Here is a 26,421-nt window from a genome sequence, read left to right as displayed (position 1 = left end):
TCCATTATTTTAATTTTAAAATGTAATCCAGATAAATACACCTTTTTGGTCAGTCGTGAATCTAAAGGACCTTTAATAATTCAATGGCTATGCAGGACTAGCCTAAGGCACAAAGAACAAGTAATGTCTGTTGTGATATTACATAAAACTGAGGTGCAAAACATTGGCCTTCTGTTGCAGGGCAATTAGATTACAGTGCAGTGACTCATAGTTTGTTGAGCACAAAACACCTGCCAAAGGTCTTTCCCAAAGCAGATGTTCACGACCCAGACTCAGGCTAATTTTCTCACCAGTAAATGTGTCATCAGCTGAATTAGGTCTGGGATGAAGAGCGAATACAGCTGTTGCAATCTGGTATCTAACAGGACAGAAAACAAGCAATTTATCTGCTTTCCAGTGGACTGAAAACAGCTGGTATTTCACAACTGAACGTCTCAAAGGGTGTGTCATTTAGTGCATTTGCTGTTTTGCAGGTCACCCATTTGCTTCTGCATTATAGCCGTTTTAAACTTCCCATCTGGAGGGAACCCACACTAACAGGGAGAATATGCAAACTCAAGAGCAAAAGGGCTGGCCCCTCTCGCTGTGAGGCGACAGTGCAAACCAACACACCACCGTGCGGCTCTGAAAACAAATCAATTACATTACATCAATTACAAATGAATAGTTGCTTGCATAACCATTCACCCCCTCCACCCAGGTCAGTATTTAGAAGATGGGTCTTTGCAAACGTTCAACCTCAGATACAGGTGTGGCCCATTTATAATACAATCAATTACAACCCCTTGACTACACACACACGAGAATATGCAGCTGATCTAGGTGTGTCATTTTAAAAGGGAGTGAAAACTAAAAAATATGTTGTGAAATTTAAAAAAACTGTAAAGAAAATAGACATAGTTTGATAAAAACCTGACAGAAATTCATAAAAGTGACTCAACTATTGTAAAAAAGAAAAGAAAAATCAGCAGGATCCATCCATCCATCCATTTTCTACCGCTTATCCTGTATTCAGGGTCACGGGGGGGCTGGAGCCGATCCCAGCTGTCATTGGGCGAAGGCAGGGTACACCCTGGACAGGACGCCAGTCTATCACAGGGAAATCAGCAGGATGAAATGACAAAAAACAAACTTTGAAATGTTATACAATTGTGTGGTTGTGTAATATATATTTGTCTATATATTCTCTTATTTATCCTTTTTTACCCTAATTGTTTTTTTTTTTAGACTTATATTTTTTATTCTTTTGTTATACAATACAAATAAAAAATGGCTTCCAAGTATAAAGCAAATTGAAGAGGCTGCCAGATGACCCAGCAGCAACAGCAACAACAACAACAAAACAAAACAAGAGGCCCAAGTCAGCGTTGGTGTATCTGAAGTAAGACTTCAGCATAGAAGTATGTCCAGTGTCCACTGTACCATTGTCACATGAGGAATCACGATCATTAAATAATAGAATAGTGTCCATAATATAATGTCCGTATGATTACTTCTGAAGCGCCCTCACCACCTTCATCCTACCTATATAGTGAAACCAAAAATGTGACAGGTTTAAAAGAAAAATAGATAAAAAAAATAATAATATATATACATACACACACACACACACCTGTGTGTGCAATCACATATATACACACATACGTCACAAGTACAGATAATTTGTTGGGACAGAGGTTGACACAGATAGATGGAATATAACTTAACGACAGCAGGGTAGAAAAGGAGTCTGGGAATTAGTCCATTAGATTGCATGTAATGAATGAAATTGCAGAAACTTTCCCCATTTTTCTTTTTTACCCTAATTGTGAACACTTTGGGCCTCTTTAGGTGGAGTTCTTTTAGGCTATAATGCAAAATATTGCAAAATATCTGCGTTCAATTAGATAACCTTGCTAACCATGGGCCATGTAATATTGTGGCATAGGAATAATTGAAAACATTACACAAAGATGGAGAGGAACAGGGGTTTTATCGGGCCTCATCAGACAAATTATGCACTTGGACCATTGAGTGTGTTAATCCTGCCATGGTGTCCAGTCGTGAAAATAACAGACTTAGCTGTGAGCGCACAAAGTTAATTTCCTTACAGTCTAGTCCATTTCTCATTAAAACGATCCTGATTCTGCGCGGTGCGCCTCAGCGTTACCCATGACGTAATTTGACGTGCTCTGTCAGAATCCAGGAAGTGGTCTGGCTCGCTGTTGTTTGTGTTCGTTGGTCGTCAATCGTCTGTTTTTTTCTGATTTAATACATCGCTTTTTACGGGCCGAAATGGCGACGTTTATTTCAGTCCCGTTAAAAAAGTCATCTGAGGTGGATCTGGTGAAACCACTTTCGAAATTTGTGACAGTGTCGTACCCAGCGGGCGAGGAGCAGGGGGAGTATATCCGTGCCGTGGAGGAGTTGAACAAGCTCCGCAGGAGCGCGCTGGGAAGGCCGCTGGACAAACACGAGAGCTCCTTGGAGATCCTGCTCAGGTAGAAAGTCCTCCTTGTGTAACAGCCCGGACCAGCTACCGGATCATTAAGACTCCGAGCAACCGGCTCACCTGTCGCGGTTAGTTAGCCCGGTCATTGCCGCACCCAGATGTGTGTTAGCTTTTAGTTGCTAACCTGGGAGCTAAAGTTAGTCAAGCTAATATGCTAAGGGCCATTTCTCACCAAAATACATGACTCATATGATATTCATGCCAAGTTCTCTTTCTTCCAACACAGTGTTAGCATGTTTACGTCTTTAAATTAACTAAAATGACATTAGCCAGGTTAGCTGAGCTAGTTATCTTCTCTAGCGTTTTCTTATTCACTCCAAGTAAGTAAACTCTAAACTCTGCATTTAGCTAGCTTCAATGTTCAACAGAAACTTTATTGTCCCCGAGATGAAACGCGGAACAAACAGACTGGAACATGATAAAATGCTTAAAATGGAAATATATAATACATGCCAAAGCCACCACAAAACGTCAATTATAACTGTCCTGTCTGTGATATTATAACATGCAGTAGAGCCATCATCAATCGACCATCATCACGTGACACCTATTATATAGACGATTAACAATAACAATGATAATATTAACAGAGGTCACATCAACTAACAATATATTTTGAATATACCCAGAAGATCACCAGGTTGCAAATCTGCATATATACATAATAATTACCAATATATATTGAAATCATGAGCACCTTTTACCTTCTACCCAAATACCAGTGAGAAAGTCTAAGCACAGCCAGCTCTTCTGTCATACGTCAGTCGCATTCCTTCAGTCAAAGCCTTCAGTCCACATGATCGGACATCCAGGGTGGAGGAGAACCACAGCTCAGGCTCAGAAGAAAGACAATAAATAATCAAGATAAGAGCTGTAAAGTGGGCCTGCATATACTCTGCTAGTGGACTTTAGGTTGTAAATATCTACTCTAGTTGTAAAATACACAGGACAAGTGCAGGAGTGTCACCCACTTTGCATAAAGGAACTGTGACAGAAGTGGGATGTATGCCTGTTAAACAAAGTTCCTCTGAGTCCCATGCTCTGTTTACCCCACCCGACAGGTTTGGACGGCTGTCCTGCTTCATGATTTAGCACTTATGCAGCAGTCCATAGAGGTTTTTACTGAGTTAATCTGCCCCTTATTCTTCATATTGTGTAGGAAAACCATACAATTGTTGTGTGACTTATTAATAACCACTTCCCAGGTTATATGAAGATGCAGACTTTGCCCTCTCTCATTTTAGTCTTTCTTCTCTATGACTCATGATTTATTTAATACACAGATTACATCAGCCATGTATGCAATTGCAGGGTCCATTTTTCCCCACTGTGAGCTATTTTTTACTCATATTCCAAAGTGGAACTGTGGCCGGTGCCAAGATTAAGCTCTTTGGATATTAGAAATTCTACCGACTCAAGGTTGACTTGACTGTTAAAGGACAGGACAGAGGACGTCTAACGTGGAGTAGGCCTACTGCAGAAATTTTAACACAGCCTGTTAAGTAAGAGCGAAAAAATAGAAACAAAACAAGTGTTAGGTCCTCATCTTAGTAAAGTAGTAGCTGTGCCAGCTCTAATGTACAGTGTTTTTTTGTGTAAGACGTAGCCGTGGCTGTGAGTTAGTAGAGTAGTAGTCTTGGCTAATTAGCAACCAGGTGAAAGCTAGCATGTCCGTCCTTCGCCGACTGCTAGCATTGCTACTCCTTAACTCTCTGCACATGTCCGCCATGTGCCAGGTAGCTAGGGTGACGGGCCCTATTCATTTCAGAGCAGTGCTGACATACAGCCACTGTGTCACCATGGTAACCATTGTTTTGTCTTGGCTGTTCTCTTTAGTTAACTGGTAGACACACCTCATCTCAACTTTCCTCTGTCTGTGTGTGTGTGTCTCCGTTTGGAGCTCAATATATGAAGCCAGTCTTTGTTTATGTGTACGTTTGCACGGCTATCTTTCCTGTCACTGGAAATGCAGGGTAGATGAAATGGTGATAGGGGATTCCCTAGTTCCCTCCTAGTTTAGAGCATGAGAAAGCAGGCGGCCAGTTAATTGGTCAGTACATATCCGGAGCTGATTGTGTTGCGTTTTATACGCAAGAAAGAACTTTTGTGGGGAGAAATAAACTGATGTGACTTGTCAGCTTACTTTTTTCAGGAAGAATTACTTCCTGAAAAATAACATCTGAAATAATCAATGTCTCAAACGTTGTGCATTAATGGCTGGAGTGCAATGAGTGCCGACTAACCTCCCTTCAATAGTTGTTCAGATTATTACCAGGAATTCATCCCATGCACATGGAGATTTTCTGTGAATATGGACCTTATTATTTGTATGGATCCTCCATGCAAAACAAGTATATCCCAGTGTGACTACATAGGAGCTCAGCGCCACCAATAGCAATAGTTTGTATTTAAAACATCACCTATCTGTGTCAATCAATCGCCCAGACCGATTAGTCATCTGACCTTTTAGTCATCATTCCTAATAATAGACTATTCACACCACAGGAATAGAGTGATAAGACAAAGAGCCGAGGAGCCTGTGGGTGTGAGAGCGCACTGCAGTCTGTTTGCCCATCTTGATATTTTTCCTGACTCACTGTCAAGTGTTTCTGAAAGGGCAGAGCTTCCTCAGACCTCAGATCAGCAGTTATGTCATAGTAATCACTCCCCTTTAACCCAGATTCTCAATCATGATTTATTGTACACATTTACTGTTTGTTCTTTTTGACAATAAGTTTTTACTGTATGTTAGTTCAATATCAATAATAAGATGAAGAAGAATAATGACGTTTGTATCCCTCCAGTGAAAATGTGAGTGGCATATGATGCATAGAAAACAAATAGAGCAGGTATGTTTGGGTTTAGACAACATAAGAAAAATGGTTTTAATCCTATTTCTTTCTCTCTCCAGATACTATGACCAACTGTGTGCGGTGGAGCCCAAGTTTCCCTTCTCGGAAAACCAGGTAAGTGTTTGGGCAGGACATGAGCGTTAGACTTTCCCCAAACAGAAGAACTTTAACACAATCATCTCTCTGTTTCCACAGCTCTGCTTAACCTTCACATGGAAGGATGCCTTTGATAAAGGATCGCTGTTCGGTGGCTCGGTCAAGCTCGGTACGTGCTACCTCAAATTAATTCATGTCAGTTTAAGATTATCTTTGCTCCTACTATCATACATATCTGTCATCCTATTGCTTACTGTCCGTCTCTAACTGTTTATCGCTTTATTTATGTGTATCTGATGCTATCTGACATAAACACACCCAATGAGTCAGAGCTTTCTCAAATAAAAATCTAGAAACAGGCCAGACAAGGTGCCTTATATAATTTTAATAAAAATAGCCACTGAAGTATGTATGTAAGGGAGAGAAATATGACACAGGTATGCATTTGTTAACTTGCTCACAGCAATAAATAATCAAAAGGCAAAAACATTAATAAGAGAGACAAATATTATCATTCTTATGAATGCTCTTTTTGGAGTTCAGTCTTCACATTTATTCTGTTCACGCTTTAATCTCATGTCCTCCGTGGTGAATTGTGGGAGCTCATGACTATGAGATAGGTTTCCAGTGTAGGCCTGCTCTGGGCAACACAAATGTAGACTGAAGCCGAGGAAAGTCTGACAGAAAATGCCAACCCCACACAAAAAGCCAGCAGTCATTATCAGACATACTACCCCAGGGATGAAAGATAGATGTCACTATTGCCCTCTGTCATCACTTTCTAGCTGCGGTAACAAAACCAAAATCAGTGTTTAATGGAGACTGGACAGTGTGCTATGAAAGCGTTTTATTCTGTCGTTAAAGTGTCTGACTCTGGTGTGTGTGTGTGTCTGTGTGTGTCTGTGTGTGTGTGTGTGTGTTTTTGTTGCAGCTTTGGCCAGTTTGGGCTACGAGAAGACATGCGTGTTGTTCAACGCAGCAGCGCTGGCCAGTCAGATCGCCTCCGAGCAGAACCTGGACAACGACGAGGGACTGAAGACTGCAGCCAAGTACTATCAGGTGGGGAGACTAACGCACATGTATTGTTTGATTTTAGAAGGCCTGGTGAAAATTACTGTATGAATTATGACTGTTATACTCTTTGGTCATATCTATGCACATGAACTCTGTTGTGGTTCACTAGAAGAATCTTTGCTTCAATGCTATTTAAGTGAAAAGAATGGTAATTTATAATTATATAATTAATTAATTCAGACATAAAATGTATTTTTTACATATGAAATAGTTTTGGTCCCTAAAGAAGAATTACGTTATTAAAATTTGGTCGATGTCCTCACAGTGTGAGAGGGGAGAATATCCCCCATAACCTTTGAATTTGAACAACATGCCATGTACTTTTTTTGCAAACCCTTCATACAAAATTCCATATTTCTACAACCTGAAAGCATGAAAGACCGTTCAAAATCATAGAGGATTTCCAGTCATCTGACTGGACCATATAATGCTTATGTAGCACATGATTCCAAACTTCTGAACAGTATGTGCTTAAAGGAAAACACCACCGCATTTCCATACTGAACTATGTTCTGCTCTGATCTTAGACGAGGTGATACATACCTCCCTCTCCTCTGTGCCTGCACTCAATGGCTCTTGCGCGCACTCCGCGCAGCGCTAATTTGCTAGCATGTAGCTTGTCCTTAGGATCCAAAGGGGGGTGAAGTTAGAAGCGACCAAGCACTTCCACGTTGTCCCTATTTAAATACGGTTACGTGAGTAGTTACACGACCCAAGTTTGGTTACACAAAATGAAACATGCCAATTTTTCTAAGCGGATAACAACGATAACTATATAGTATGGCGGAATAACAACTGGAAGCACTTCGACGTCGGCGCAGTAATATCATCACTCCGCTCCCCCTCTTACTTCCGTCAATAGAACCTACGTGACCTGCACGCCGTCGCCTGCACTACCTGTAGTAGTTTGTGCACAGTTGAGGAAGCATCAGGTTGTAGTAAGATAGTTTGTGAACAATCAAACATCATGGTTATAACGTGGATCGTACAGGGTTGTGAAAACAAGCAGAAGGTATATAGTCCCGTCATGTTTTGAGTGATGATATTACTGCGCCGACGTCGAAGTGCTTCCAGTTGTTATTCCGCCATACTATATAGTTATCCTTGTTATCTGCTTAGAAAAATTGGCATGTTTCATTATGTGTAACCAAACTTGGGTCGTGTAACTACTCACGTAACCGTATTTAAATAGGGACAACGTGGAAGTGCTTGGTCGCTTCTAACTTCACCCCCCTTTGGATCCTAAGGACAAGCTACATGCTAGCAAATTAGCGCTGCGCGGAGTGCGCGCAAGAGCCATTGAGTGCACGCACAGAGGAGAGGGAGGTATGTATCACCTCGTCTAAGATCAGAGCAGAACATAGTTCAGTATGGAAATGCGGTGGTGTTTTCCTTTAAAGAAAATAAAAATGCATCACCATTCATTTTAGGTAAATTTCCAGTCATACTGTCATGTGAATTCATTCAAGTGAATATCATGATCCAAAAAATTCAAACCTTTCGAACAAATGTGCATCATAAGTTTCCCTTCTAATTAATTTTGACTTGTTTCAAAGTATGTAGTCCTAATCCAAGTAAACTGCATACTTGGGACCTCGGTATGAGCATGCGAGAGGTAGATTGATTGGCTATTTTATGACAAACAATCATTGACAGTCTTGGCAACAGTGTCTCACCTGTCTCTCTTTATCTGTCTCACCATCCAGCTGGCCAGCGGTGCATTTGGTCACATCAAGGACACAGTGCTGTCGGCGCTGAACAGGGAGCCCACCATGGATATCTCTCCTGAGACTGTCGGCACCCTGAGCCTCATCATGCTGGCCCAGGCCCAGGAGGTCTTCTTCCTCAAAGCCACCTCAGGTACCAAAGGACCCCCTTTAATGGTCCACACTCTCACACAGTCTTCACTTCAGGACCATTGCATCACAAACTGCTTGTGAGACTTTCAAGCCTTTTCAGTTTATCATAACGATTTATCTGTTTCTGTTAAGTTGATCCTCATATGAAGAGAAGGAAACTGTTTTTAAAAATGGATCGCATACATTGAACACTGTTTTGCAGTGTTTTGCTCTGTAATGTGTTTTTGAATCAGTAGCATTTTTAATTATGCATTTTTTGCCTTCGGATTCATTTATAGCGCTGGCAGTAGGCAGTTTTGGTCCAGCACAACCTCTGGCCCAGTTCTGTCGAAAGAGTTGCTTATTAGAGTTTCTAAGCTCAACAGTTTTTGAAAGTTATCCTAAATTATGCTCCCATTTCAAACAGAACCTATATTTTCTGCTGAGGGGTTGTTGTTGTTGTTGTTAATTAGCTTTTATACTTAAATATAAGAGCAATTTCTGTTTGATATGTACTCTTGGGCTTGTTCACCCAATAGATAAGATGAAAGATGCTGTCATCGCAAAGCTGGCCAATCAGGCAGCAGATTTCTACGGCGATGCCTTCAAGCAGTGCCAGTACAAAGACAACCTTCCCAAGGTATGTGAAGGACAACACAAACCGCTACACACTAACCTAAACACTGCAGGTATGCAAAAAAGACAAGAAGGCGGCCATGTGTCTAGTGTGGTGAAGAAGCATACAGAGTGTGGATTCTCCATGGTTTGGCGTGTGTTTTGTCTCATGTCTGTGTGTATCGTATTGTTTTGTATGTGTGTATTTCTGGCAAATAGACCTGAAGAGTGGTATTCAGGTTGTGGGACTGTCCAAAATGGCAACTTCTCTCTGTTTTCATTGGTCCATTTCCATCCTGTTTTCACTCTGGTTGCTTGGTTACTACTAAGCTGCAGTTTGACTTGTTTTCATTCTGATTGGTGGACATCTGAAATACTTACGATCTGTCTAAAACTGTCACTTAAACACACACACAAACGTACACAGGAACACGCAACTATCTCAAGTTCACACCGCAGGTTTAATATTTTGAGGTTAATTGAATCAAAGTGAAAAGCAGGAATTAAGTAAGTTTGATATATTGCATTACCCCTAAAACTGTTTTTATTGTTTTTTCTTATTAATTTGACGGAGGTGTAGATGTTTCCAAACACATTTCTTAGATATTTTCTAGCTCAACAGGAGACATTCCTTGATTTCACTTTTAGTGAATCCTCATTTTGAAACTGGCTATTAGTCACTGGGAACATGGTGACAAAAAATTATTAATAGATTTATGGATAGCTGAGGTGTCATACAGTATGTACTCTGCCATAAAGCAGGAAGTTCTCCTCACGACTGCTCTACACACAAGCGCTTTTAGTTTTTCAATTGTTTAGAATGAAGGTGTTGCTCATTTTTGACACAGGAAACAAAGCCAGGTCAATTGATTAATGAATTAATTGATTAATTGTGCTTTCCTCGAGTGCACAAAATCAAACACAAACACAACTGCACCGTCGAAGTCACACACGCATACATGTATGGCTATGGGACGTTTGATGAGGGTGAAGCAGCTTTTGCTGAAAGATTAAACACTCATGGCCTGTTCTGTTTTCTCTCTCGTTGTCTTCCTTTCTTTCTGCATCCCTCGTGGCGGCGGTGGTGCTGTTGGCATTGGGTGTGCTTGTGTATGTATGTGTGCGCGCGCTTGTGTTATGTTTGCACACCTCTGACTGCTTGTGCCTGTTTGTGATTGGCTTTCGTGATGCCATTTGTGATTTGACCTTGCTGGTGTGCGTCTGCCCTTGTGTGGTTTGCCTTGCCATCGTGTGTGTGTGTGTGTGTGTCTGTGTGTGTATTTATCTGTTTGCGTGCCTGCGTGTTGCTCTGTGGTTGCCTCTCCCTGGTCAGTATTTTTATTTTCAGGAAGTGCTGCCGGTGTTGGCGGCCAAGCACTGCATCATGCAAGCTAATGCCGAGCTGCACCAGAGCATCCTGTCCAAGCAGAAGAAGCGCTTTGGAGAGGAGATCGCTCGTCTGCAGGTACAGAGCGTTCACATTGATTCCTCTCTCTCTAATGTCTTGTGTCACTTTCAAAACTGGACACGAAGTTCCACAGCAAATGTTTACATCCCTCCAGCACGCGGCAGAGTTGGTGAAGACGGTGGCGTCTCGTTACGATGAATATGTGAGCGTTAAGGATCTGAGTGACAAGATCAACCGAGCTCTCGTCGCAGCCAAGAAAGACAATGACTTTATCTACCACGACCGCGTGCCTGAGGTCAAGGATCTGGAACACATCGGCAAGGCAGCGCTAGTCAAAGCCACCGCCATCACACCCCCACTCAGCCAGAAATTCAGCGGTAAGATGCTCGGCATAGTTCCTTCATTGATGAAACTTGTCTGACAAACGCCTGGTATTTATGCTCATTCACTTGTCTCTGCTGGTTGCCTGGCAACCTCATGGTGAGAATTCCATTTTTTTTTATGGTCAAGATTCAAAATTCCAGCAAATAATCTGCCTCCATTTTTTATTTATACACTTTTTGTAGAGATTAAAAACGAACAAGGTGTAAAATGTGAATAAGTGAGCTTTAGTGGTGCTGCTTGGCTTTTTTTGTGATGTTAATCAGTTGTTTATGTTGTTCCTACCCCTTAAGACTTGTTTGAGAAGATGGTCCCCATGGTGGTGCAGCAGTCTATGAGCATTTACAACCAGAGGAAGGCCGAGACCGTTAACAGACTGGTGGGAACGATGAGAGAGGCCACCAATCTCTGCAACGGGTAAGCTGTCCTGTGTCTATATGACCGTGTGTTGCTGTGCTCCTCCATGTCCATGAGCGCTTTTGTGTCCATGCATGGATAGTAATTGATAAAGTAATGGTGTTCAGGTACCATTAAACTGTCGATAGACCTTCTTTATAGTGCCCCTAATAGCAGTTCTTGTATCACTCTATTTGATGGTGCTCATAAGTGCTTATCAGTTTGGCTATTTTGCCCAAAGAACAAGTTGCACAAGTTAATGTTTGGAGGCCATAATAGCTGACAGATGCTTTGTAACTGTCCATCAGGGTGTTGGCATCCCTAAACCTGCCAGCTGCTCTGGAGGACCTGTCAGGAGACTCCATCCCACAATCCATTGCTGAGAAGGCCCGAGCCATCGTGCAGCTGGGCGGACTGCAGAGCATCGAGCAGCTAATCAGAGACCTGCCTGAGCTTCTGACGCGCAACCGAGAGATCCTGGACGAGGTCAGAGACACACACACATCCTGAATTATAGATATGCTACTACTGCACTTTGCGGATCCCATAACCAGTGATCTAACGGTAGCCTAACCGTGACCGGGAATTTATTTAAAAAGTAAAGCAGGCAACTTTTACAACTACAGCCTTCAACGACAGCTTGTTTAGTCATATGGCTTTGCTTTTCCTGACAAAGAAGCATACGGATGTAATGCTTTTCTGCCATCACTACCAGAAGAACACATGAATGCTAAAAACTCATAATCGTCCCTAATGTGAAAATCCCAGATCCCAGAGCAGGATCCTCACTGGGAATCTAATCCCCTGATCTTTGGGCCAAGGACTGTTTGTCAACCAGCTTCAGCCAAGCCAGTTTTTTGCTTTTTTTGAGAGATCTTGCTGACAAACAAATAAACAGACGGGTAAAAACATAAAACACAAACCGCTTCCAAGTCTGTTGGCAGAGTGGAAGTCCACACCCAAAATATCCTAATTTCCCCCCAATATTAGTTGGTTGTGTTGAAAAAGAGTCATCACCAAAAAGTACATTACTGCCGGCCAAAACGCAGACTTTTTTATTAACTGGCATTTCTGAATGTTATTACGCATTAAGTAGTGCTGAAATGAGTAATCCAGTTGATTGAAAGACAATTGAACAGACACAGGAAATGGCCAACACTTTTTAATAATCCCCTAAAAATATGTTCTACTCTCTGCACACTGAGGAAGACATTTCTCTCACTTATGTGTTTTTTTTTTCTCTATTCTGACTTTTTCGCGGGTTACTGTGGCGCAGGTGTAGAGCGTGTCGTTCTCCAATTGAAAGATCGGCAGCTCGATCCCTGGTGTTGTCATCTGAGGATCTACTGTGTGTGTTTTTAAGGCATTCAGTGTGTTTGTATGTTGTGCTCGTGTTCAGTCTCTGAAAATGCTGGACGACGAAGAGACGACAGACAATGAGCTGAGAACCAAGTTCAACCAGCGCTGGAACAGAACCCCCTCTGGAGACCTCTACAAGCCCCTCCGTGCAGGTACACACACACACACACACACACACACACACACACACACACAGAAAACATGTCCTCGTTTCCTTATTTGTTCATGAAGTCTGCCTCCACGTTTCCACTGTTGACATTGCAATATTCTCTTCCTCTTACCTCCCTCCCTCCCTTTTCTCCCCCAGAGGGAGCTAACTTCCGCAACATCTTGGACAAGGCCATACAAGCGGACCAGGTGGTGAGGGACCGCTACAACACCCACTGTGACATGATCGCCCTGCTGTGTAAACCAGAGAACGAGCTCAACGCTGCCATCCCCTCCGCCAACCCGACCAAAACCCTGCAGGGCAGCGAGGTCTGTCCGTTTGTGCCGATGTCTGTATACGTTTATCCTTATTGCCAGATGATGTGTAACTTTTTCATTGTTCAGGTTAGTTTTTGAGGATGTGCCACGTAAAACATGGCCTCCTACTGGACAGAAACATCCCAGTGGACATTGTGTGCTTTATGGTCCCGTCCCTCCTCCCAACAGTAGCTCCATTTTTCATTTTGTTTGCTGACTTTGCATTGTGTGTCATTGGGGAACTTTAAAAAACAAAGCAAGCAGAACTGGGAAAGCACAAGGAAGAAGTGCAAATCTCTCCACAACTACACCGTATTCTAAAGTTAACAACAGCGGAACGTCGTAATCATCATAAGGGGTTTAATGTCGCAGAGAGCACTGAAAATGGGGAAGAAGTCGGGACTTTACTGCTCTCTTTGTTCACTGTGTCCGTCTTATCCATCTTCATCCAGGTCGTTAACGTGCTGCGCTCCCAGCTCGCCCAGCTGGATGAGATGAAGAAGGAGAGGGAGACCCTGGAGGGAGAGATCAAGGCTGTGACCTTTGACATGTCTACCACCTTCCTGACGGCACTCGCTCAGGACAAGGCAATCAGTGAGGAGCAGCTGTCCCTCTCCCAGCTCGACCAGTTGTACGGCACCTACAACCAGAGAGTACAGGCCACCATTCGCACACAGGAAGAGCTGCTGGGACAAGTTCAGGTACACAAACACACACAAACACGGCTGGTTTTATTCCAGAAACAAAACATTGTTTGAGCTGTTAAAGAAGTTAAAGAGGCCATTCTTAATCAGGTCATGTAAAAACAATTTTCCTCTGTTTATCAGTTTAAAGAATGAGATAATAATTGGACCCCCCCCCCCCAAAAAAAAGTGAATTTGCTTTGTGGAATCAATAAAGCATTATGTCAAACAAAAAGCATATGCAAGCAGCGTGCAGATAACATCTCAAGAGTGAGCACAAACCCAGTTTACCCTCCATAATAAAAACTGCTACAGTGTGCAAAGAAATAATGTATAGTTTACCGTGCATTTACTTGACCTCCTCAATCTGTGATCCGCTTCCAGACGTCCCACCAGGAGTTCAGCAGTCTGAAGCAGTCCAACACGGAGGCCAACCAGAGGGAGGAGGTCCTGAAGAAGCTGGCTTCAGCCCATGACAGCTACGTCGAGATCAGCAACAACCTGCACGAAGGCACCAAGGTACTCACTCAGCAGAACGCGCCGGCACACACGTGCCTCAGCAAGGATGCGCTGTACTGCAGGATTGCATATCTTGTCAAACATGTCCTACTTTTTATTTTATTTTTATTTTTATTTTTTTTAAATCCAGCTGGTTTGCAAGCCAGGTGATTAATTGTTGTCCCCTTTTGTTTCTCCCTCCTCAGTTCTACAACAACTTGACAGAAATCCTGCTTAAGTTCCAGAACAAATGCAGCGACATCGTTTTCGCTCGCAAGACGGAGCGGGATGAGCTACTCAAGTATGTACTTTACCGCTTTTTGTCTATTATTAAAGGTAGGCTTATCAGCAGTTTTATATACATCTGTTTCTAGGTTGTAGTCTGACTTAGATTTCAACACCCTGTGTTCCAGCGTGAGTTTCAAGGTGAAACTATAAATGCATCATTATGAGGGAAACTTTGCAGCACAGTCACTGCTTGAATTGTTGTTTCAGGGACCTGCAGCAGAGCATCGCCCGAGAGCCCAGCGCTCCATCCTTCAGCGTTCCTGCCTATCAGAGCAACCCGGCTGCCCCCGCTGGCGGCCCAACCCCTGCACCCAGGACTGTCTTTGTAGGCAGCCACTCAAACAAACAAACAACACCACATGTTCAATACCATTGCAGCAGATGTAAGGCTAATGGTTGGATATTGATCCGTCTGTCTTCTTTCTCTCTGCCTGCTAGACCCAGCAGCCTCAAGAAGCCCAGGCAAAGCCCCAGCCCCCAGCCAGGCCTCCCCCACCAACCTTCACCCCACCGAGCTTCACCCCGCAGGCAGCCTCCACCACTCCCGCCAACATACAAGCCGTTGGCCCTCCCAACAGCAACCCGCCACCTATGGCCCCGCTATCCCAGGCCCAGGGACCCCCTTACCCCAGCTATCAAGGCTATACAGGGTGAGTTTCCAATCACAGCATTCCTATTTTTGAGTACAAATTGACCTGTTCTGACCTCCTCTACACATTGAGTCTTGATGGTTAAAGCAAATGTTTTAAGTGGTCAATTGAGTTTAGATGAGTTGTCACTGTATCCAGCAGCCTGTTAGCTAGATAGTTAGTCTTGGTGAAGATATTCTATCGCAAAGATGCCGAATTACAAGCTCCACCAATGGATTGAAATGGTGTACACTTCCTGTCTCCGAAGTGATATCCTAACATTCTGTTCTATTCTTTATCACACTGACATTTGTTTTCTCTGTTGTGATATCCATGCAGGTACTACCAGATGCCTATGGGCTACAATCCCTATGCTTACGGCCAGTACAATGTACCCTACATGCCCTATCAGCAGACTCCAGGACAGGGAGGCTACCCAGCAGCCCCTCCTGCTGGACAGCCCTACCCTGGCTACCCCCAGCAGCCCCAGCAGCCCCCTCAGCAGCAGCCCTACTACCCTCAGCAATAACTCCCCTCTCCATCCTCTCATCCCCCTTCTCACCAGTTAACACCAAATAAAGAAAATACCCCCAGCAATAACACTTCACCTCCATTAGTTCCCTCTCCTCTCACCTTTTTGTTTTCTCTCACTAACAGCAGCTATAGGAAGGTTGACCTCCGAGCTGCTTGGCACTTCTCTCTCTGAAACCCTTTCTTACTTCCTTTCTCCTTTTCAACACACTCCCCCCCCCCCTTTTTCCACCCTAGATAACTTTTTTTCTTGGTTGTGATGGCGCTTAACTTAACTTTCATCGATGCACTAACCCCTCTTTTGTTAATTGTTTAATTTAAACCCTAAATGGTTTCCATCGATAACTGACTCTTTGTCTACTGTAGAACACTCATGGAGGCACACAGAATCCTAGGATGGCCATTTGTTTCCTGGTTTGGGTGCATGTGTTGGGTGGGCGGATGGGTGAATATTGCTAGTGATGCCACTGATGGGAGGCCGCAGCCACATCCTCACCCCCCCACCCACCCACCCACCCACTCAATCAACCCCCAGTGCTTCTATATCCACTATATTCCTATTTTTGTAATGAATACTGATGCCTCACTGATGTATAAACCTATAAAAAAAACGAATGGCCTGTAGGTTTTATAATGTAGATGATGACTGTTGAGAGTTCTGCTCTCTTTTCTTTCGCTCTTTTTCTCTCTCTCGCCCAGGGAATGTTGGTATATTTCTGTGTTACAATCAGACGCTATACAAGTGGGAGAAATGGCTCTATTATATAAATATATGTATAAATAAGACTCAATATGTGGTTAACCGAGACACTCTGTGTGCTGCACTCTCATGCTCTTTGTGTTTATTTTTATTTCTCAGCTCTAATGTGATTAAAAACATTGACTGCCGTCCAGAATGTGTCCTTCCGTACATGTTGGATGTCTTAAAATCAAACTGTGGAGAGAACTGTTCAGCAGCCAGAAGAGGGCAGTCCTGCAGCTCACAGAGGAGCGGTTCACCTGCCATTGTCCTACCCAGCCAATTGGGGAGTGAGTTGTGCCATCCGACTAATCGGACTGCTCTCGACCTCCCGCGCGTCGGGGGGCAGATCCCATTCAGATGACATGCAAATTACGTTCCAGCAAGGTCCTGATCTCATCCAATCGTATTTCCCCCGCAGGTGATTTCTCCACAGACAGATTTCATCCCCAGATATTTATTCGGTGTCAGGAGACGCTAATGATTTCACATATCTCCTCCGTGTGTGTGTGTATGAGTGTGTGTGTGTGGCAGGGAGGCAGATGGCAACGCAGTGTGATGTCTGGAAGGATGCATGGAGATGTTGGCAGAGAGCTGCTGGTCCCCTGCCTGCATCCATCACTCCACCTCTCCGTTTTCTTCCTCTCTTCTCTCCGTTTAATCTGTCTTCTCCCGTTCCCATCGTCTCAAAAAAACCCAACCATATTTCACTTCACTTTCCCCAGCGCTCTCCCATCCTTTGTTTTCCTTCCTATCAGCCTCTCTTCCTCATATGTTACTTTGCTTCTAAGCTTTCTCTGTATACCACCTGTCTTTTTATATCCTCAGCTGCTCTCTCCTCTCCATTTATTTTCTGCCTCTCTCTCTCCCCTGGCTCCTCTGTTTTTTTTGCTTACCATTCGTCTGTCCTTGCCGTCCAAGCTGCAAAGCGTTGGCAGTGAGTTGTCTTCACTGGTCAGTATCTCTTGGCTCATAAACGTCTCATAACATCACGTCATTCTTCGGTGTGTGTGTGTGTGTGTTTGAGAGAGAAACTCACATGGAAGGAGACGCACTTTTAATCAGATCTAACATCTCACAACTCTGACTGGAAGTGACAACACACACACGCACACAGCCGTGTTCCTATCTATCTATACAGCATGCCTTTGCTGCCAAAGCCAATTGTAGCTCTGGATGTGTTTATCAAAGGTGTCTGTGTGTCTTGGGCGCTTAATTTTAACAAGACGTTCTCCACAAGAGGAGTGTCATATTTTAATTGGTCTGAAACAGAATAAAGGCAGCGAACAGAGCGCTGCGGTGACAGGTATTAATTACCTTCTGCCTAATGGCTCCCAAACTCAGCACTCAGCCATATTGGTGCTCACACTACTCCCCCACTCTTTTCCTCTCGTTGCGTTTCTCTCTTCCTCACCGTGCGTTTGTCTGCAATAGGGCTGAATCTTTGGCTATGATGTTGAAAATGACACATAATGACAGCATATTCTCTAAAACAGTGATTCACAACTATAGGGGAAATTGTACGCCAGGCGCTACTTCTGCTTTGGCAGGCGGTATGTATCTCAATTAATTTAAAAAAATGTAATATGATCAAAAAGTATACAATAATGTTATAGAGTATATAGCCATTGAGTGTGAATCCAGTCGCCATGCAAGCCAGGAAGTCTAAACCGTTAATTACCTTACCGCTAAATGTGAGGATAACTGGCTGAAATAACTATAAAGTGTTCGAATATATTTAAAAAATATTAGATATTTAAAAGCAATGAATAAATGGGTGAAATAGTTGGCTTAAAAAAATAATGAAGAAACTATTATGATCATTTAAAAGCCTTGAGCAAATGGTTGTAATAACTTAGCTCAAAATACTGAATTAATAAATTGGTGAAATGGGTAGAAGTAACATTAATGAATAAACGCACTTCAATGATATAAAAGAATATTGAAACAATATCCCCTTTTATTATCTTCATTGAGAGATTAATATCATCCAGGATAAAAACATGACAGGCAAGGTTAGCGCCTGTGAAGTGGGTACTTTATTAAATCTGACGGAGCTGATTGGAAACAGAAGGGTTGGGGAGACTTCTCTAATATAGCAGTTTGTGGTGATTTCATCATGTTTTTAATTGAAAATACTTATTGTAGTAAGCTTTCTTTGGTGCAGATGCTCCGGCTATCTTTCTGCTTCTAGTCTTCCTTTCATCAAGTGCACTATGAAGTAGAAATGTGGAAAAAAAAAACTGAAAAAGTAAGAATAGCACATAGTGCTGAAATCTCATTTATGGTGTTAATTTGATCAGTCTATCAAACGTTGCCAGTATCAGCACATGTGCATGAGCTGATAATTTAGCCTCCACGGTTCAGCTGGTATGTGAGGTTCTTTCCTCTCTTTTTTCCATAGAAGCGATATGCCTGAAATAGCTCTGATTGACAGGTATAGAGACTCAGTTACTATAACAACTACCTCCTGGCACTTCTCTCCCTCCCTCACCTCTTCTCTTTTCATTTTCCTTTACCGGCTCTCCTTCTTACCCCGTCTCCCTCTCACCCCCTCACTATGTGCATGTGTGGGTGTAGAGGGAAGAGATTATGAACAAGAACTCGACTGCAATATTCCTTCACACGGCGATGTTTGTGTTGCCAGATCGAGAGGCCTGGCACCGGCTATTGGATGTAACCTGTGTGGGTGAGGGTAGGCGAGAGTGGGAAGATGAAACATACTTACACAACACGGGCAAATAAGCCTTTTATATTCTTTTCCTGGTTCTTTTTTTGGGGGGGAGGGCTGCTCGTTCCTCTCGTCAGTGTTGAGCCGCTCTGCTTGTGTAATCGAGTCCAGACGCGCGCGCCGTCGTCGCTGCGCGTGGGCGTCTTAACATGCGTGCGCGCGCGCGCTTGTGTCGGCGAGTGACACGGCGAGGCCACCCGATATGATGAGTGAATTTCAAGCACGATAGAATCTAGTGGCGCTGACACCGGAGAGCACGGAGCAGCGGATACAACGTGTGTGTGTGTTTGCGCGTGTGTGTGTGCGCGCGCGCTGCTGGGAAGAAGACGGACGTCATTGCTGCCACCTGCTATAGTGGGACAAAGGCCAAACACACACACGCACGCACACTTGCATATGCAGACTGCCAAGCAGAGGTCAAAGCAATCTCTTCACATAGCATTAATGATATGATTTACTTAACCTTATTTCATGCTCAGACTATCTCGGCCCTCCATCTCCCCCCCCCCCAACCACACACACACACACACACACACACACACACACACACACACACACACACACACACACACACACACACACACACACACACACACACATGTCCCTGCCTCTCCTATCATCTTCACATCTCTGAGTCATCACACAGGGTGAGAGGTCTGAGAAAAAAACAAGCTGCCAGAGTTGGACATGCCATAACAATGCAGCACCTGTCAGGATGTGTGTGTGTGTGTGTGTGAGTCTGTGTGTGTGTGTGTGTGTGTGTGTGTGTGTGTGTGTGTGTGTGTGTGTGTGTGTGTGTTTTGTGTGTTTTGCTTGTGTACCTGTGTGAGTACATGTGCATGCAGCTGTCACGGAGTGTCTGTCGTTATAGCAGCAATATATTTCCAAGTGTTACTGCAAATACAAAGACACAAAGACCACATCCATGTGTGTGTGTGTGTGTGTGTGTGTGTGTGTGTGTGTGTGTGTGTGTGTGTGTGTGTGTGTGTGTGTGTGTGTGGATCTCACCACCGTGGCTTTCACCTAGAAGTTGCTCTGCCGCTTTATTGATTGGTTGTCTCGCTTTGTGGCAGGAAATAAGATGGCGGGTCTCGGCACCTGTGTGACCCCCCCCCCCTCAGAGAGCACCTCTAATGATCTGAGCTCGGCTGCCCGGGTCTTGGACTGCAAGCGGCTCCTCACTCGGACTCAGACCTGATCAATAGCACACCCATCAGCATCTCGCAGCGCACAGAGGACGGATACTCCCTCTGTGTGTGTGTGTGTGTGTGTGTGTGTGTGTGTGTGTGTGTGTGTGTGTGTGTGTGTGTGTGTGTGTGTGTGTGTGTGTGTGTGTGTGTTGAGATCAAATAATGAGAGCACCTGTAGTGGTCTTTTATTCCCTTTTGCTTGTTGCAGAAGTTGACACTTAAAAAAATAAATTGAGCCGTCCATCAGGTTGCGTACACCTAAGTGCTTTAATATCGACCTAGTCGATGCTGCACATTGATCAGTGCGACTAATCTGTGTTTTTTGATGTAAACTGACGCCGTCAGTTTGGCTGTAATTTGAGGGCATTTCTGCACCGTTCACACACAGAGAGAGAGGGCGATAATTCAGAATTAATTAGGCTACGATACACAGGGGGAAGGCGCAGCCCATAATAAGACATTTAAAGCAGGATGGGATCTGGTATCCAAGTGCAGGGGTATCCATAGAGACTGTTGCTATGGCGGAGAAAAATCTCACCTCATTAGGAACAAATATAAATAGCCTTGCGACTCAGTTTATGGTCATGATGCCCACGGCTGAGAGAACAGGCTCGGAGGCTTCCAGGTCAACAATACGGGGCGAGAGAAAGGGATGCGGAGAGAAAGAGGGAGTGGTGGATGAAGGAAACGATTATAGAGAATTAGAAGGACGGAAGGAAGAAGGGTTGGATGGAGGGAGGGGGACGACTGAGTTCCTGAGGATGCCTGTGTGCAAGAAAGACGATAGATAGATGAGGGGAAGATGCATCGTTGTCTGCTGTAACATCTCTGATCAAGTGTTGAGTTAAATTGGATTTACAACAATGAAATAAAATCCCCAAAACAGAAGTGCAAAAATAAAATGAGACGGTGTGAATGTGATGATAAGACAGATTTTTCACCTTTTTTTTTGCAGAACCAGTGTATTCTCAATGTGCATAACGAGCAAGGAAGGAGGCAGAAGACAGGAGGGGACGGCAGGAGTTGTGGGAGGAAAGATGGGAGGGAGGGAGAGAGAGAGGTTGACAGCCAAGTGGAGAGGAGACAGATGGGAGAAAAGTGGAGACATGATTGCATCAACAGGTCTGAGCCCCTCCAGGTGTGATGCAGAGCACCGCAGTATTACTACTGTATTGACTCATCCCGCTGCTGGATGTCCGGAGGTCCCGTGTGGACGTTATCCGTCTCGCTGTCCCCTTTGCTTCCTGTATTGTTCTTTCCCCTTCCTCTTTGTAGCCTGCTGCCTCTCTTCAGCAGCGTGCGCGTGCGTGCGCGCGCGCAAGTCAGGAAGCACCCTAAGATGATGCGGTTTCTTTGACATCTATCATCAACTCTCTCTGACAGCCGAAAGTCTGCTGAGTGACATAAGACCAAAGAGGCTACATGTAACTCAGAAATGTTTCTCCTTTTCGGTGAGTGGGCGTCAATGTTGCACACAGGAACGTAACAGCAACTTCCTCGTCTCCCCCCCTCGTTAATTGCATTTAAATTGCCGAAATGTTGCCCTTTTTTTATTATTTAAATGTGAGATTATATTAAGTATTATAACACAATCAGGCGTTTGCTGTTTGGATGTCCTCACATTCGACGCTGTGCAGCCTTTTTGCAAACTGGTCAATTAATGCAGGAAATAAAAAGCAAGAGAGACTCCCGCCTCTCGATGCAAATAAACCTTAAAAGCTGTTGCGTCTTTCTGTTCTTCAAAGCTAAATGGGGTTTTTTTTTCTCTTCCCTCCGCCTTTGTTGTGAACAACTCGGGAACAAAGGTGTCTGCGACGGAGAGATGAAAACCCGCGACAGCTGATGAAGACGGTATAGAGTTCAGACGCACGTTTTTTGTGTGGGCTGTCTAATTGAGGAGATTGTTTGATTCCTCTCCCTCTGCGTTCCTCGCTCCGAGAAACCTGTCAAACTCGCAACCGGCGACAAACAACGACGCGCACAGAAGGATCGGAGGAGCGGGGAGGAGGGAGGGAGGGAGAGAGGGAGAGAGGGAGATGGAGAAGACGTTTAGGAAGAGAAAGAGGAGGGAGTTTACGCCCACCGCCTGAAGAGATGAGAAGACAGGCAGAGGAGGGTTGAATGTGTGGAGGAAGCAGTGTGTGAATGCCAGAGCTCATCAGCCTGTCAAGCATCCGTTATAGACCACAAACCCACACAGCCATCGCGCTGCTGAGGTCTATCACTTAACAGGTGCACCTCTTTCACCTTGTGCACCAGCGCTTTATACGCAGCGGCACATATCTCTCTCTATACGTGCGTGTGTGTGTAGGTGGCCGCAAAGACGCGCGTTGAGCCCCGTCCAAAGAGCAGAAAGGCATCTTAGATGATTGAGTCACTCTCATTGATCAGAAAATAAACCCAGTCAGGACGATTCTTCTTTATACCGGTCCCCCCCCCCCCCCCCCCCCTTACGCGTTAGCTCGGCGCTGACACAATCTGAGTGCGCACTCTCAGCCCAACCCACGTTTGAACCCGTATTATAGTTTTGTAATGCTGACGTACTGCATCTATAAATTCATCATCCGCTTTCCCCGAGGGGGTTACATCAGGGCTTTGTACTTCTTCTTCTTTTTTTTTTTTTACCTTGTGTGTCCCCAGATGTAGGTAGACCACATGAGAACCATCAAATTAGTTGATTTGTTTGTGAAGAAATGCAGCATTATTATTACCTCTAATAAGAATAGTAAACGTGAATTCCTGGACCCTACATTGCACCCCTATATTTCACTCCCTATAGTGCCATATAGTAACTTCATTAACAGCTTTAGATACATTTGGAAGCCATTGTTATTTTAATTTTTTCTTTCATTTATGATGCAAAACAGCAGTGACATCTCCCCACATCCCACCAATAAGAGCTGTGGTGTCTGTGTTACTAACGTAAACACTGTTGTGATGCAGAATTGTGGCTCTACACTATTTTAAGATCTTTTTTTCCCAGGATCTTTCACTAACTGTTTACCTTATAGAACAAGCTCCTGCAGGGATATTAACAATGGTGACGGCATTCTGAAACCCATTAAATGTAAATTACCATGACATTTTTTTTATTACTTTTTGAATCATTCGGGAGTAATTGGTTTTCTGACATAAGCATTAATGATGCTTTGTCAGAGGGATTCAAATTTTCTTTCATACATAATATATGATCGAAGACATCTTACATCCAAAAAGTACGATTAGATTTAATGCAGTCGTTGCACATGGTGGTCCTCTAGGAAGCGATATAAGAACAAATGTCCTCTTGTTTTTGTTTCTATGCACCATTTGTCCATGTTTTGATAGCCATTGTGTTCGGTGTACATCTATTTCACTACTGCTGCAGTTCCGCCTTTTTTGTGGCATCTCTCCAAATCTTGGGCATGTATTTGCACCTGCCCTTATATGGTGTTTAGGGGGCGTTAATAGTTGGCTAATGGCCTCCAATTTATGATCAAGTGGGATTCATCAGTCAGCAAATCTGTGTGAGAGCAGATTTCAATTTGGGAGTATGTCGTTTGCCTCTCAGTGGCTCTCAACATGGCGACAGCGATGCCGGCGGCTTCCAGCTAACAGCGCAAGACAACGGCGAAAGTGCTGACAGAGCTAACGGTGTTTAGCTGAGGGGGAACCGGGGGGCAGTGAGGCACGCTCACGAACATGCACTAAAAGCCGACCCGGTAAAGAACCTGTGTAAACGAAGCAAGGAGAAGCTCAGATAATACCGGTACTGTACGCGATACTATATTAATGTTCATAATGTTAAATACAGCGCGTTTAAGAACATCACAGTAGACTTCTAGTATTTTTTTATTGTAACAAAAAGACATTTAAAGAAAATGTTGCACAAAACTACAGTGTACAGCATCTAATAACACAAAATACAGTACAAATGAATGCAGCCGTGATATGTAACTATAATAAAGTACACACAGTAGAATGAGTCTGACTGTGATAAACGTAGTCGAGTGCAGTCAGAGTTAAACATATCAGTAAAATATAAATAACATATCAGTTGTGCAAATAAAGAAGGCAATGAGTCTGAAATGTACATTATCTTTTATTAGGAATGCGTTTTCAACCTGCTATGCACATTTATATATTATCCCTATGATTTGGACAGTTTGCAGCATTTGAATTAGGAGGCCTCCACTCAGCAGGTTTACCTCATTTGAATAGAGAAGCTGGGAGTCTGTTGCAAAACATCATGAAGACCATTATTCTTACCCCGAGCCATAGTTCACACGGAAACGAAATCACAAAAAAGATGTTTTCTTAATTAGAATTAATGTAGCGCCCCCCAAAAACAGAAAGGCTGTGCTGCTGCGTCTCGCTGAGGTTAAAAAGCAAAGGAGGTCTATTTGTCTGTTTCTTGTCTGTGGCTGTCTAGTCACCCGGCTACGCGCTCCATCATGGTTTAAATATTCATAGCTCGCCCTCTGAATATGCATGAGGCCCGTATTAATATTCATGAGCCTCACTTGTTGAGGTGTCACTCGATCTCTTGTCCACACGTGCACACGCAGACATGTGCACACGCCGGTGATCAAGGGAGATCGCTATGTCGACGGGGCTCATCAGCGGTGGTGTGGGTTACTCTGGAGCTGTGATGTCATGGTCAACAAAACTGGTGGCCTTCTGTTTGCAATCCAGCAACGTCCATAAAACCAGTAAGGGAGCGGCAACGCAAGGACATTTTGGGAAACATAGCCGTTTGAATTCTTGCAGAGAGTTAGATGATATAAGAAGTTAGAGCCAGCAGCTGGTTCGCTTAGCTCAGACTGGAAATATTTAGCCGACGAGAAGGACACACTGCACACATCCAAATGTTGCCATTCCCTACTACTGAGTAGTGTGGATAGTAACTGCACGAAACTTACATTGACACTCTTTGGTAACTGGGATAGCCACTGATAGCTAAAACAAAAGCGCTATCCTCTTCCAGTTAGTAAATCGAGCCTCCATATTCCCGGTAGAAGTCTGCACGGCAGCAATGTAACACTGGCAGTGTCATATTTACGGGAAATATGTTGGAAGATAAACATTTGATATTATATGGACTTACCTCAGGGTTCTACCAGAAGTGATAGTGAGTTTACCATTCACGGTCCCGCGGAAGAGGAGGGCCACTCTAATCCCGGTTTCCAGTAAGGTCTTTAAACAGACATCCCTGCACCTCAACGAGGCTCTGGAACTGATGTAACAGTATGACACACACACACACATATACACACAAACACACACACACACATACATATACACACAGTGTCAGCTGTCCACTTTCTAATGAGGCATGTTTATATAACTAGTCACAACAGTAGCTGTATTACTGTACACGTGCAACGGGAAATGAGCGCCACCGAGTCTCTGTCCTGCATGCTTACATGCCAACCATAGTGCCAGAACCGGCAGACAGCAGGTGTGTGTGTGTGTGTGTGTGTGTGTGTGTGTGTGTGTGAGTGTGTGAGTGTGTGTGTGTGTGTGTGTGTGTGTGTGTGTGTGTGGCCATGAGGACAGATTTGAGATAACATGCAGTTGTCTGTGGATTGAATGACTCCCATTTGATTTAGCTGCGTTTATGTTGAGCATGAGGTAAAAATCGCTCCTTGTAAGTCAATGAAGTGTCTCTCAATGAATGTGTGTGGAGAGAGAGAGAGAGAGAGAGAGAGAGAGAGCAGTGATGCACACACATTGCAATGTCTGCATGGCTTTTTGATGACGCACATCCTGAGACCTGCTCAGTCACCTCTGGAGTTTGTGGTTAAAAAAAAAGGGTTTGGTTCCTCTTATATGCAAAACATGTATTAGCTACTGTAAAGCCATGCATCATCATCACCAAAGCAGAAAGATGGTTCTAAAAATGAAACTTATAACATGAAATCAACGTGTTTCTACGTGTTTATTGTCACTTTGGGTTGGTTATGGTAATGGATTACAAGTAGTACCTGGAATGAAAGTGATAGTAGTCAAACAATGCAAATGGAATAAATACATTTCTTAGTCCACAAGATTATTGTTCAGCCTTTATGTAACAGGTGAGAGGCTGCTATATTTGCTAAAAGTCTTTTGATAAGAAACCTGTGTTTTCAAGGTGTTTTTTTTAATGATTTCATTTAACCATGGGAACTTCCTTTTT

At 43.7% G+C, this 26,421-nt stretch overlaps 2 protein-coding genes across 3 annotated transcripts in view; one reads left to right on the top strand and one right to left on the bottom strand.

The window, feature by feature from the left end:
* Positions 1-26,421, bottom strand: part of zftraf1 (zinc finger TRAF-type containing 1) — a 140,553-nt gene that overhangs the window by 91,186 nt on the left and 22,946 nt on the right. The window lies entirely within an intron of this gene.
* pdcd6ip (programmed cell death 6 interacting protein) lies at positions 2,182-16,492 on the top strand. 2 transcript variants are annotated; one of them, XM_084032988.1, is made up of 18 exons: positions 2,182-2,480; positions 5,403-5,457; positions 5,539-5,608; positions 6,371-6,498; positions 8,220-8,373; positions 8,891-8,991; positions 10,300-10,431; positions 10,529-10,751; positions 11,049-11,172; positions 11,460-11,637; positions 12,551-12,662; positions 12,818-12,987; positions 13,428-13,676; positions 14,043-14,177; positions 14,363-14,457; positions 14,652-14,769; positions 14,883-15,094; positions 15,413-16,492. In XM_084032988.1, the coding sequence occupies exons 1-18, from the start codon at positions 2,275-2,277 to the stop codon at positions 15,600-15,602; spliced, it is 2,652 nt and encodes an 883-aa protein (XP_083889114.1). In that variant the 5' UTR covers positions 2,182-2,274; the 3' UTR covers positions 15,603-16,492. The 2 variants fall into 2 exon arrangements, with proteins under 2 accessions (XP_083889114.1, XP_083889115.1); XM_084032989.1 differs by having other exon boundaries at positions 2,183-2,480; positions 10,315-10,431.

Source organism: Eutrigla gurnardus (assembly GCF_963514095.1).
Source record: "Eutrigla gurnardus genome assembly, chromosome: 17".
Lineage (NCBI taxonomy): Eukaryota > Metazoa > Chordata > Actinopteri > Perciformes > Triglidae > Eutrigla > Eutrigla gurnardus.
The sequence above is the reverse complement of the archived record's forward strand: the minus strand, read 5'-3'. Positions and strand labels throughout refer to the sequence as shown.